Source organism: Glandiceps talaboti, chromosome 7, assembly GCF_964340395.1.
Source record: "Glandiceps talaboti chromosome 7, keGlaTala1.1, whole genome shotgun sequence".
NCBI classification, from domain to species: Eukaryota; Metazoa; Hemichordata; class Enteropneusta; family Spengelidae; genus Glandiceps; species Glandiceps talaboti.
Window position 1 is genome coordinate 5,818,906 of NC_135555.1, and position 11,331 is coordinate 5,830,236.

At 36.6% G+C, this 11,331-nt stretch overlaps 1 protein-coding gene across 1 annotated transcript; it reads left to right on the plus strand.

Moving 5' to 3' along the window:
* Positions 1-535: 535 nt before the first annotated feature.
* On the plus strand, positions 536-7,556 carry LOC144438241 (CUB and sushi domain-containing protein 1-like). The gene is made up of 6 exons (XM_078127287.1): positions 536-914; positions 1,865-2,023; positions 2,780-2,959; positions 4,977-5,136; positions 6,155-6,224; positions 6,852-7,556. Exons 1-6 carry the CDS (start codon positions 578-580, stop codon positions 6,879-6,881), a joined length of 936 nt encoding a protein of 311 aa, XP_077983413.1. The 5' UTR covers positions 536-577; the 3' UTR covers positions 6,882-7,556.
* The last annotated feature ends 3,775 nt before the right edge of the window (positions 7,557-11,331 follow it).

Genomic DNA, 11,331 nt, shown 5'->3' on the forward strand with positions numbered 1-11,331 from the left:
AACGACACGGTCCCTGTCAACTGCACTGCCAACACGCTCTTCTTCGCCCTATACACAAACTAAGGCGTCCGCCAACCACAGAACGACCACAGATACTTACGAAAGTACCTTACAAACGACAACATCGACTGGGAATTTAAGAACGACGTTGAATAAAACAACTCCCCAGTCAGACTCCATACAGAGTGGAATATCAGAAGAGACGACAAGCACATCGTCACCGTTCAAGTCCAACGGTCCGGAATCACAGAATCCAACACAACAACCAACACCGCAATCAGCGTCGTCGTCGTCGTCATCATCACCATCATCATCATCATCATCATCATCATCATCATCATCATCATCATCATCATCACTATCACCATCATCACCACCACCCCCACCACCATCATCTCCACCACCACCACCACCACCACCGTCGTCGTCATCATCATCATCATCATCATCATCATCATCATCATCATCATCATCATCATCATCATCATCATCATCATCATCAACAACAACAGCAACATTGTTGGCAACACTTTCACATTCACCGTCACCAAGAAGTACACAAGCGGCAACCACAACCATGACTGTCACGACGTATCCACGTACTTCGACAACGGAAAATTCATCGACACTAGCGAAATTGACAACCGATCAACAAACAACAATATCGGCAACACCACGTTCAACAACCGTACGCTCTAAATCGCCAACGACCCTGGTACCTGTGAGAACGCCAACGGAACGGGCTACTGTTGTAATAACGACAGAAAGTAGGATCACATCCGGTCAACCTTCTACCAGTCTCAAACCAACGATAGAATCGATGGCCTCAACATCCGAAGCTATAACGACAACCCCGTCAATTGTTCCGTCATCCACAATTTCAAACAAAACACCGCAAAACATCACTCATAAAAGTAAGTTATCCCATAGCTCTTTTGTTTCAGAAATAATACTTTCGAAAGTCACGGTGGCCAAAGTACTCGATTGTATGATGGCCAATGCCACATACAAAAATTAAATTTGTCAGACCTGTATATAATGTATCTAAGGCAATCACAAGTGTTTCTGATGTGTTGATTTCGTGGCCGACTTGTGCAATGTGACTGATGGATGGGACGGACAAGTCGTCGATAAGCTCTCGATAAATTAGTGAGTCAAATGATCGCCACAATCATCACGTATTTTTTTAACCGACTTATTGATGTATTTGGGTATTTATTCATTTGCATGTCTTTGATTCATTTCGAAAAAAAGCCAAGTGTACTCGGTACAGTTTCTGTATCACCTATGTGAATACTACAGTGCTGTATAAAAAGCCCTGGTTTTTATTATGTCTGTGTCTGAATATATGACATCCGTCTAGAGTAAAGAAGATCGATATCACCCTCTATACACCCATGCATTGTAATGACACATGGATAACTTTCAATTGTCATTACGATATACAATATTTTGAATCCTGACTTGATTACAGAAACTTAAAAAGTAATTCTAACAAATTGTGCATTTCCTATTAATTTTACTCTTCCTAGCTGTTTACGAAATACCAATATTAATCAAAGTGTACGTGTCTTTCTGCCTGCCTGTCTGCCTGCCTGCCTATGTCTTTCTGCCTGCCTGTCTGCCTGCCTGCCTATCTGTCTGTCTGTCTGTCTGTCTGTCTGTCTGTCTGTCTGTCTGTCTGTCTGTCTGTCTGTCTGTCTGTCTGTCTCTGTCTTTCTGCCTGCCTGTCTGTCTGTCTGTCTGTCTGTCTGTCTGTCTGTGTCTGTCTGTCTGTCCCTCCGTCCACCTATCTCTCTAATTTTATCGATATTGAAATGTTATATACTTTATAAATAATTCTCTCCCCTTTGAAACATTACAGTTGATATCAAAACAGTCTTTATACCCGGACAGAAATGGATCGGTGTTTATATGTACGCAGAAGAGGAAGTGCCATTTTACATGGATGTGATCAGTAACCACGACAACGCCGTGATATCGGCCCGAATCAATGACGGAAAGGTTAGGATAACAATGTCAGGTAAGAGATAAACAACTCTAGTATATGGATTATCTCGCCAAAAATGTTCGGTGTTTCTAATGGGTTTGACTCAGTCATGCTTTACGTGCCCTGTGGATATCATCACGATTCCAACTGTAACAATTGTATCATTAATCTCACAGACGTACTCTCCTATCATTCAGTGTACTGTTTTATGCACCAGTGGATGAGTCTTCTTATTACAGTAGACATATACATGTATATGATATTGTATAAAGTTATTATTTAAAAACACCACTAGTATTGCGTGTGTTCTCTATTTCTACTGTGTTATATCAAAAATATGTTCACGGTGTCAACATATATTTCATGATAAACGTACTTACGAATATGTTTGGACTTTGAAATCCATGCCTCCGCTGGTCCCGCTCTCAGTACTCTCCTCCTCTCCCATCCTCCCCTCTATTTTCTTTTCTTCTCCTCTCCTCTCCTCTCCTCTCCTCTCCTCTCCCCTACTCTACGTTTACTCTACTCTCCCCTACCCTCTCCTCTCTTTTCTTCTCTCCCCTCCCCTCCCCTCCCGGCACCTCCTATCCTCTCCTCCCCTCTCCCCTCCTCTCCTCTACTCCCCTCTCCCCTCCCCTCCTCATATCTCCGTCCTCTCTTCTCTTCCCAACGCCTCTTTAGGGAAGTCACAAGAGAGCACAGTCCAATAGCTCCCTTTGCAACTCGTTCTTCTCACACTTCGTACGTACATTAGGTCACTAACGGGTTGAAACCCATCTTTTCATACAGGTCAATACCTAAACCAGTCCTCAACTTTGACATTTCGACCTGACGAGGTCAATGCTCCAGATCCACGATTTGACCCGGTCACGTGGTCAATGCATGGCACTGTAAGTGTCAATCAGCCTGGATATCTCTACTCGGGTCACATGACAGGAAGGGAGTTCGGTAATTTTCACGTGCGGCCAGGTAAGAATGCATGTTTAAGATCACATTGTTTCTGGTCGTACGATGTAAACGATATCAAAGACTAGATGGTATCATTCGGGAATACAAAAGAATTTTTACTGGGGGGGGGGGGGTTCCTTAAAATAATGTGTAAATTTGCTGCACTAAGTGTGACTGTGGTGTAAATTTGATAACTAGACAACCAACAAAATGTTCACTTAAAATTACTAATGTCAATAATTAGACATTATATGTAAATTAGAGAAAGTCAATTTCATCTTAGGTAGTGAAGTAATAAGTTGTACTCGTGATTCATTGGGGTGCTGATTTTAGGGTAGAGACACAAATATCAATGTGATTGGATATATTGCACAATGTTATGTGTACAGCTATACGTTTACCCACAGGTGATGCCAGGTGTACAATTTCATATCTAAAAAAACCACACAGTTTCAAACTTTCCAGTTGCATCTTTAGAAATCTCCCAGTCGAATAAACCATTAGTTTTCATAGCGAGGTGGTCTCATATTTCAACCGTGGAGAATATACACTTTAACTTTAATAAATAGACCACTATCAGCGATAAATTACATTAGTGTAAGATAGATGCCTTCACGGCATGACTTTGATAGATCCATTGTATACCTTTAATTTAGAAAATCATGTTCTGTTTGACGTTTTCTTGTTGTGATTTATTATGCATATGTTTAGTTGGCTTTGGAATCTGGTGTTTCCAATGAAAAGTCAATAAAGAAGTAACACTTTTTAATCAAAAGATCAAACTATATCAGCTTAATTCGTTTATGCAAACATCAATTAATTGATAAATTTGGTTGGCAACGCTTCTACCTTTATTCTCAGTGGTCTAAGTTTCATTGTAGTGTTATTTACGATTCCTTTTACCGTTTACAGGCCTTGGAGTTCACATTTATGCAATCATCTAGTAACCCCTTGGGTATGACATATTTTCGATTCATTGTTACCAAGGGAACAATAAAACATATACACGGTCGACGTCTTCTGGTTCATGGCCTCTCGTATTTTGTCAACTATGAACAATACGTCGTGATTATGAAATGTACTTACTTTTGAAAATAGTTTGATTATTTTATATTTAATTTGATCTTTGTATATTTCACTCATTAATTAATAGAACGCTACCAGTCATTGTGTGTGACGTCATAGCAGGCAATAGTCGGGGGATTTTTTCAAAACGATGAAAGTTGTTTTTCTGCAATAACACCGACTTATTAGAACCGTCACCTTGGGAACACCTGCTAGACACGCGAACACGTTTATTTGTAAAATCCTTAGCACGCACGTAGCATGAAGAACCCTTGTAATTTCCATCAATCTTTTCAACAAATGAAAGTCCTGATTTGGTGTGACAATACCATATAATGAGTCAAATATAGTGATTAGCGATTAGTAATAATGTCACTCCAGGAAATAAGAAATAAAGTAATATCGTCTGAAGTAAAAACACAGTATTCTCAATCTGTTAGTTTTCACTTGAGTGGGTGTTTCTGTCGTAATGATATGCCGTCTAATAGCAATGTCTGTTTCAGAGTGCTTTCTTCTCAGTCTTTTCCTTAACCCAATATTCGATAGAATGGTACGGATAATATGGAACAGTTTGATTTGTACGACAATATTTGGAAAGCCTTTGATAATGATTCAACAATGAATTTACAAAGTAACTGAAAAATTACTTAATTTACTATAGCTTACCTTAGCTTAGTTTGTAAATCATTAGCCTGGGTGTGTCTGCCACTCTTTCTTTATCAATCTTAAACGAACTCAAGCTACATTAACATCCATCCCCTGGTTCGGTACAATGAAAGTTCCAAAGCCTCATGTGTTGCTTATAATTTCGTAGTTTGGTGTTTAACTTTACCAGGCCCTGGAGGTCACCCAGGGTCCAGGGTCTGTAGCTCTTTATGTGTACAGTAGCATTATTCATGAATATACTCCCCCCTGTATTTTGTTTTTGTATGTTTTACTGATTCTGAAATTCTTTGTTCGTTTTTTTCTAAAGATGAAGACAGTAAAATAGTATCTGACAGTGACAACCCGACCAATTATCCCAACCAGCCACGTGACAGTGTTTCTAGAATTGTATATATTGTGATAGGTGTACTAGTACCAGTTACTCTTATCACGTGTTTACTTATTGGAGTCTACTTCTATAGAGCAAAGTAAGTTCATTGTCAACATCAATCATGTAGATTCTCTAAGAAAAAAAAACATCGATATTTTTATCGGGAAATGGATAGATACAAAGACAGACAGACAGACAGACAGACAGACAGACAGACAGACAGACAGACAGACAGACAGACAGACAGACAGACAGACAGACAGACAGACAGACAGACAGACAGACAGACAGACAGACAAAGAGACCGATATATAGACTTTTGCTGAGCAACAGCAATTTTGACAACAGGAGTTTTTGACTTAATTTTGTGAAATGAAAATAATAAAAAGTAAACTGAAAACAAATAAGAAACATTTGGACATTTTTCATTTATCACTCAAGTTGTAAGTCTTATTTGTTAGAACTGAACATTTTCAAAAAGATATTTAAATAATTACAATAATTTATAATTATAATCCTGTAAATAGTAAAATCATACTATTTTTGATAAACCGAGTCAGGCTGAATTAATAATTGGTTATCGTAGACTGGTTTCCAGTCCCATCATTCTCTTCGGTAGGCCTCATTACCGAAGCCCTTAGAGAAGAGGATGATGGGATCAGAAACCAGTCTGTTCCAATTTGATCTCTACTCAGTCAATGATCATTTTAAAAATCTGTTGACATGACACCATTTTCAATTTTTGTACCATGATTGGCTATATTTGCACACCATCATGTGACGTAACTGTCCGTTTTGTACCAAGATTGGCCTATATTTGCACACCATCATGTGACGTAACTGTCCGTTTTGTACCAAGATTGGCCTATATTTGCACTATCATATAACCATGTATAAGAATAGCACAGAAATCATTGTGACGATATAATATAATATCAATTTATGACGTAATAATAATGATAATATTATGTGAATTTATAACGCACCTTTCCTCCTAAGAGCTCAAGGCGCTCACAATTATATACCACTGGCTCAATGGCAACACAAAGGCCCTTTACGATATGACTTACTTCATGTACACGTCATTCTCTTTTTTTTTTCTTTTTTTTCTGCAGGAGAAGAGGAAGCTTTCACTTGCATACTAGTCTACTGTCGTTTAGTAATCCACTCTATGACGGAGAATCAGTACGTATCTATGGAAACCCATTCACTGTAAACATGTTATGCAAATTTTGACCACGTTATCAATTCTGAATACCATACGCGACTTTCACTTAACTTCCACGAAATTGACACTCGTACCCCCCCCCCCACCGTTATGACAGATATTAGAAAATAAAGATTTTGAAATTGTCGTGATCATAAACGTATTTCTAAGATATTGATTATATACTGTCTCCATATCTAGTAGTGATCTGCCCTTTGAATTTCCTTTAGATGAACTGAATAAAATAATATGTAAATAATTGAACTGAATGAAAAGCTAACTATCACAAGATAAGCTTTAAAAATGGGGTTTGCAGGATTTTATCGTCTTTTAAATGGAATGTATTTTTACACAGCTATAGTTAGAATTCACTAGGAGACTCGCCAATTGTCCCTAGAGTAATGTATATGTAGTTCCTTCCATATCGATAAATTAGTCATTGTAAACTGAGTGCAATCATACATAACAAGGTTTAGAATGATAAATGTTAAGAAAACATCAATTTACATTTTAGAAAGACGTCATATAGTGTGACTCAATACAGTGAATTTAATGACTATTTTTAAATGTATAAAATGTGTTTTTCTCTATTCTGTTGTTTACAGCACTGCGGTCTTAGTACAGGTCCTCTGTAATCACCATGGCAACCATTGTGATGAGAATACTGAACTGCAAGACTTGGTGTATTAATTATACACATTGACTTTAAGTGAAGATTGTGTGTCTCAGAATATACAACGACGTATATAGTGACCTGTCATTACGATGTAAGCTTTACAACCCAGGAAACTCATCAAAAAAGAAGCCTTATAAAGGATATGTTCATGAATTGCAAACGTATGTCCACGGTTTCACAGGCTTTATAACCTGTCACAGTCTCTTTTGAGCTGAAAATCGCTATTTGTATGTAGTATGGATCAGATCATGATGTTGAGTTAATATAAAAGGTGTTATTGTATCTCTGTAGAGAATAAGGCTATATGCGAAATTTGCGTCAATGGCGGATTTTAGACAACGTAGAATAACCTCATACCTTACTTGTACCGCAGACAAGTGTGTTACTTGTATGTGCTTGTACCTTACAAACAAGACTGTGAGGTACACGATATGATGTTGTCCAATCGTATATAGAAACCCCTTTAATATTGGCATAGAATTTCAGTTACATTCATACCACATACCCACGTAAAATCCTTTTAACACTACATTTCGATGATATGCATTATACGAAACCAACCTTCAGCTCACAATTGTACAATCTATGTATAGGTTTTTCCTTGTGTTTCTCTCTGTACGGGTTTATAAAATGTCGGCGATATACTCTTGTAATGTTTGAATCTAAAGCACGTACTTAACACAAATGGTAAAGTGAACTGTCTACAATTATACATGAACTTTTACTGTATTATAATAGTAATATTTAGGTAGCTATTTTCACCAAACTGCTTTATATTTCATCCATTACAAACTTGTTATTGTGATGTATTCACACACTAAATTCTATATTTACAATAGTGTAAGGTGCTCTCTCTCGTAAATAGTCCAGGATACATAATGTTGTAGACTTATAATATTTTTTTTCTCAATGAAGTGATTTAGATAATTACCACAATCGCCCGAGATTAATGAACGCCTGATTTTCGCTTTGATACGACTCGACTCGCATCATCAAAGCACTCAAAGTTCTTATTAATATTTCCAACTGCATAGAGAATAAAACCTAACGGCTGTAGCAAGAGTAATAATTGACTTATGATAATTTTAGTTTAACACATGACAAATTTAGTACTTTTCGTTGTTTTTACCCTTTTTTTCTTGATTTTGTCAGAGCTAGCCGGGATGCAATCCATTAGCTGTGTAAGTGATAAACTATATTGAGTCGTGCCCTGACTATTAAAGTAAGACCCTAGATAGCCGAACTGAATACACAAGTTGATGTATCTATCTAGATCAACATCATTGTCAATTTCAAATTGAACGAATGAGTTATATTGTACAATCTATGTGCAGACTGTGTCCCGGTTTATTGCAAGTAGGGTGTTTTCCACGCTGCCCTGTTCTAGATATGATGCTGTTAACTTAGCATGGGTTTCATGCTGTCTAAATCTACAGCAAATATATAGGATGCCCTAAAATTAGCATGGATTCCATGCTGTCCCGTTCTATGGGAAGTGCAGCATGAAGCCATGAAGACGAATTTGTCCCGGTGGCCTATGAAACGCCTTAGGCCCAGGGACTCAACCTGTATTCCTGATAGGTTATAAAGCACGAATTAAAATGCCAGTGGTTAGAAAAACGGATAACAGAAGCCTATTGGTTTGCATTTCTCACGTGACTGCATTGATATGCAGCTACGAAAGACTTTAGCTTAAAGTAAACTGTAACCTGAGTGTGATTTTAAGGAGGATATCGTCAACACTGATAGAAACATGCTGTAGTCAATCAAATTGCGAGTATGATGAAGTTAATTTGAATTTTAAGTTTCCGCATCAAAGATGATAATTTAGGAGTTTGAATAGCCAATCAAAACATGTAGACGTCATTTGAATTTTAACAATGTTATCATCTGTTCTTGGGTGTTTACACATAATTTAAATATACGTGTATTTGTAACCACGTGAATAAAGCTGCATTTCCAACGTGTCTGAGGATTGGACTAAAGTCTCAATTGTTCCCTTCGCAAATGTACTGAAGTTTTCAGGACAAGACGTGGAATGACAAACAGTGCTGGTTTTCTAGGTATGTGAATTGTACCATATTTACTTCTGATAGACAACACGTACGTACGTGACGCGTCATCCAATGTTACCGATATCACCTGCCAATGTCAATAGAGTCATCAGAATTGTCCTGACCTACCAGTGACACTAATATGTACAATTTCACTACTTATACATTCATTATTACAATTAATAGGTATACTTAGTTTTCGTAATATGCAAATTTTAAAGGTAATATTTCCATTTTGTCCGTGTCTTAACCACCTTTACCCATGTACTCTCTCTTTCCTGGATTTTTGTAAGCTTAATGATTGTATGTACTTACGTCTTTACCCAATAACAGTTCTTGTGACTGGAGATACTTAAAATTGAAAGGAATGCGTTATTTACAAGTAAACTTACTATAAATCGTCTCTCTGCAGTATACTATTTAGATCTCTAGAATGTGACAAGACTTCGCTCACGTCACTTGTTGCCATGACACAGTATTTATGTAAGTTATCACGTCATCGGATGTTCGTTTTTTTTCAATATTTAAAAAAATATTGTGATGTAAACTATTGTGTTATTGCACATTCTTTTCTCCTTTAAGAAATAATTGAAATAGCATTGTATTTCCTGATATCAGATGAAGGGGGACTACATGCCTCACAAAGTTCATTGTCACGTTGCAATATTACACAACAGTTAATCTCAGAGTACTTACTAAATGTTAACTGTTTGGCACTGTGTCCGTATAAATATTTGATAAGGTGTTCATAAAAGCTGATGTAAAACTTGGCAATGAGTGTAAGCCAGTTAGTTGTTGGTAACAAAGAGTAAGATTTAAAAAATGTAAATTTAAAACAAGTATTTCCGCTAGAAATAGAATTATAACACCATTTTAATATAGTTTCCAGTAAATTATATCCTCGGATTACATCTTATAACAGTACTTCACTCGGCTGGAATTGTTAAGGCCTACATACCTTTGTATAGAATCTAGTTTTATGCAGATGCTTGGAGTCGTTCCTTGGTAAAAACTGAGGGAGTCACAAAAACAACTAGCAACGATTCTGTTAGTGTTGGGTACATTTCTATAGTGATGGGATAAAAGTGATGAATGCAAGATAAATGTTCCTCACTTCAAATCATATGTTTTTAAGAGTCATACTATGATCTTAGTTATATGAATGATACATCATAACTAGTTGTGGATGCAGGTTTGTTGAAAGCTAGGCCAATACTAGTAAAATGCTTGTACATACAGTTCTTGACAACACTTGCATTGTAAATTATCGATGTTGGAGCACAGACAAGGAAATTCCTTGTCTGTGCTAAGGTGTACAGTTATAGCCTGTATATGTACACGGGGTATGTCAATGAGTGCAGACAAAATAAACCAAAGAATAGTTTGATTCAGTTTTCATTTATTTCTCTTTCCATCTTGTATTTGCTTTGATTCATAAAGTAGTCAATAATTTACAGATATGTTCACTTGTTAATTTATATTTACATCTCATTCATTGTTGTATGCTTTGCTAAATTTTCTGTGTAAATAAAAAAAAATCACCTGGAAATCATTGTCTCTTTAGTCTAAATTTCTCAGGATAAAATATTCAAATACAGCACATTGCAGGTTTCTGTTCACTGGTGTTGTTTGATACAAATAAGCAGATGCCAATAAGTCTGAATGAAATAAACGTACTGCAACTAGATGCAGACATGCAGACACCAATGTTTTGATGTCTGCATTCGATGTCTGCACAGTGACATGTTAGTTCATTTATTTAGACAAAATGTTGCAAGAAACTGTATTCATTCAATCTTACTACCTTAATATAACATATGCAGTTTCCTAATATTAGTTTCTGCGTAGTTAACCTGCAACACGCTGTACAAATCACTCTGTTTACATGAGTCTAAAATTACATTTATAGAAATATGGAATGTCTGAAATACAGCCAAGACAACCACAAGTACTTCTTTCATTCAGTGACAACATCAAATAAATAAGAGAACTATTTCCATCCAGGAAAACGAATGTCACTGTTTATACAAAGTACAGTATGGCATGGTGAAAGATGAGGAGAATCATGGAGGGAGAATGAAACGGACGGACAAAATTAATGTACATTATATATATATACAGTTGTACAGGATTGTTACATGCTCTAAGTTGGCAAAGTTTTCCATTAAAATAAGGAATGTAAGTATGTACACTGTAGATCTAAATTATCACTCTTTATCCTATTCAGAAAAGTGATCAAAAAGGAAACTGAAAATGTTATGCTTCAAACTTGTAGGCTACAAAACAATGTCATGGTAACAAAATAACTTGACAAAACTCTTACATTTTACAACTTTAAACAAAAGACAAAAATTG

Bases quoted from the DNA above. Each gene is read 5' to 3' on its own strand.
- LOC144438241 (XM_078127287.1), top strand. From the start codon at position 578: ATGACTGTCACGACGTATCCACGTACTTCGACAACGGAAAATTCATCG. The intron at 2,024-2,779 runs GTAAGAGATAAA...CTTTTCATACAG, and splicing joins GGTTAGGATAACAATGTCAG to GTCAATACCTAAACCAGTCC. The intron at 6,225-6,851 runs GTACGTATCTAT...TGTTGTTTACAG, and splicing joins CACTCTATGACGGAGAATCA to CACTGCGGTCTTAGTACAGG.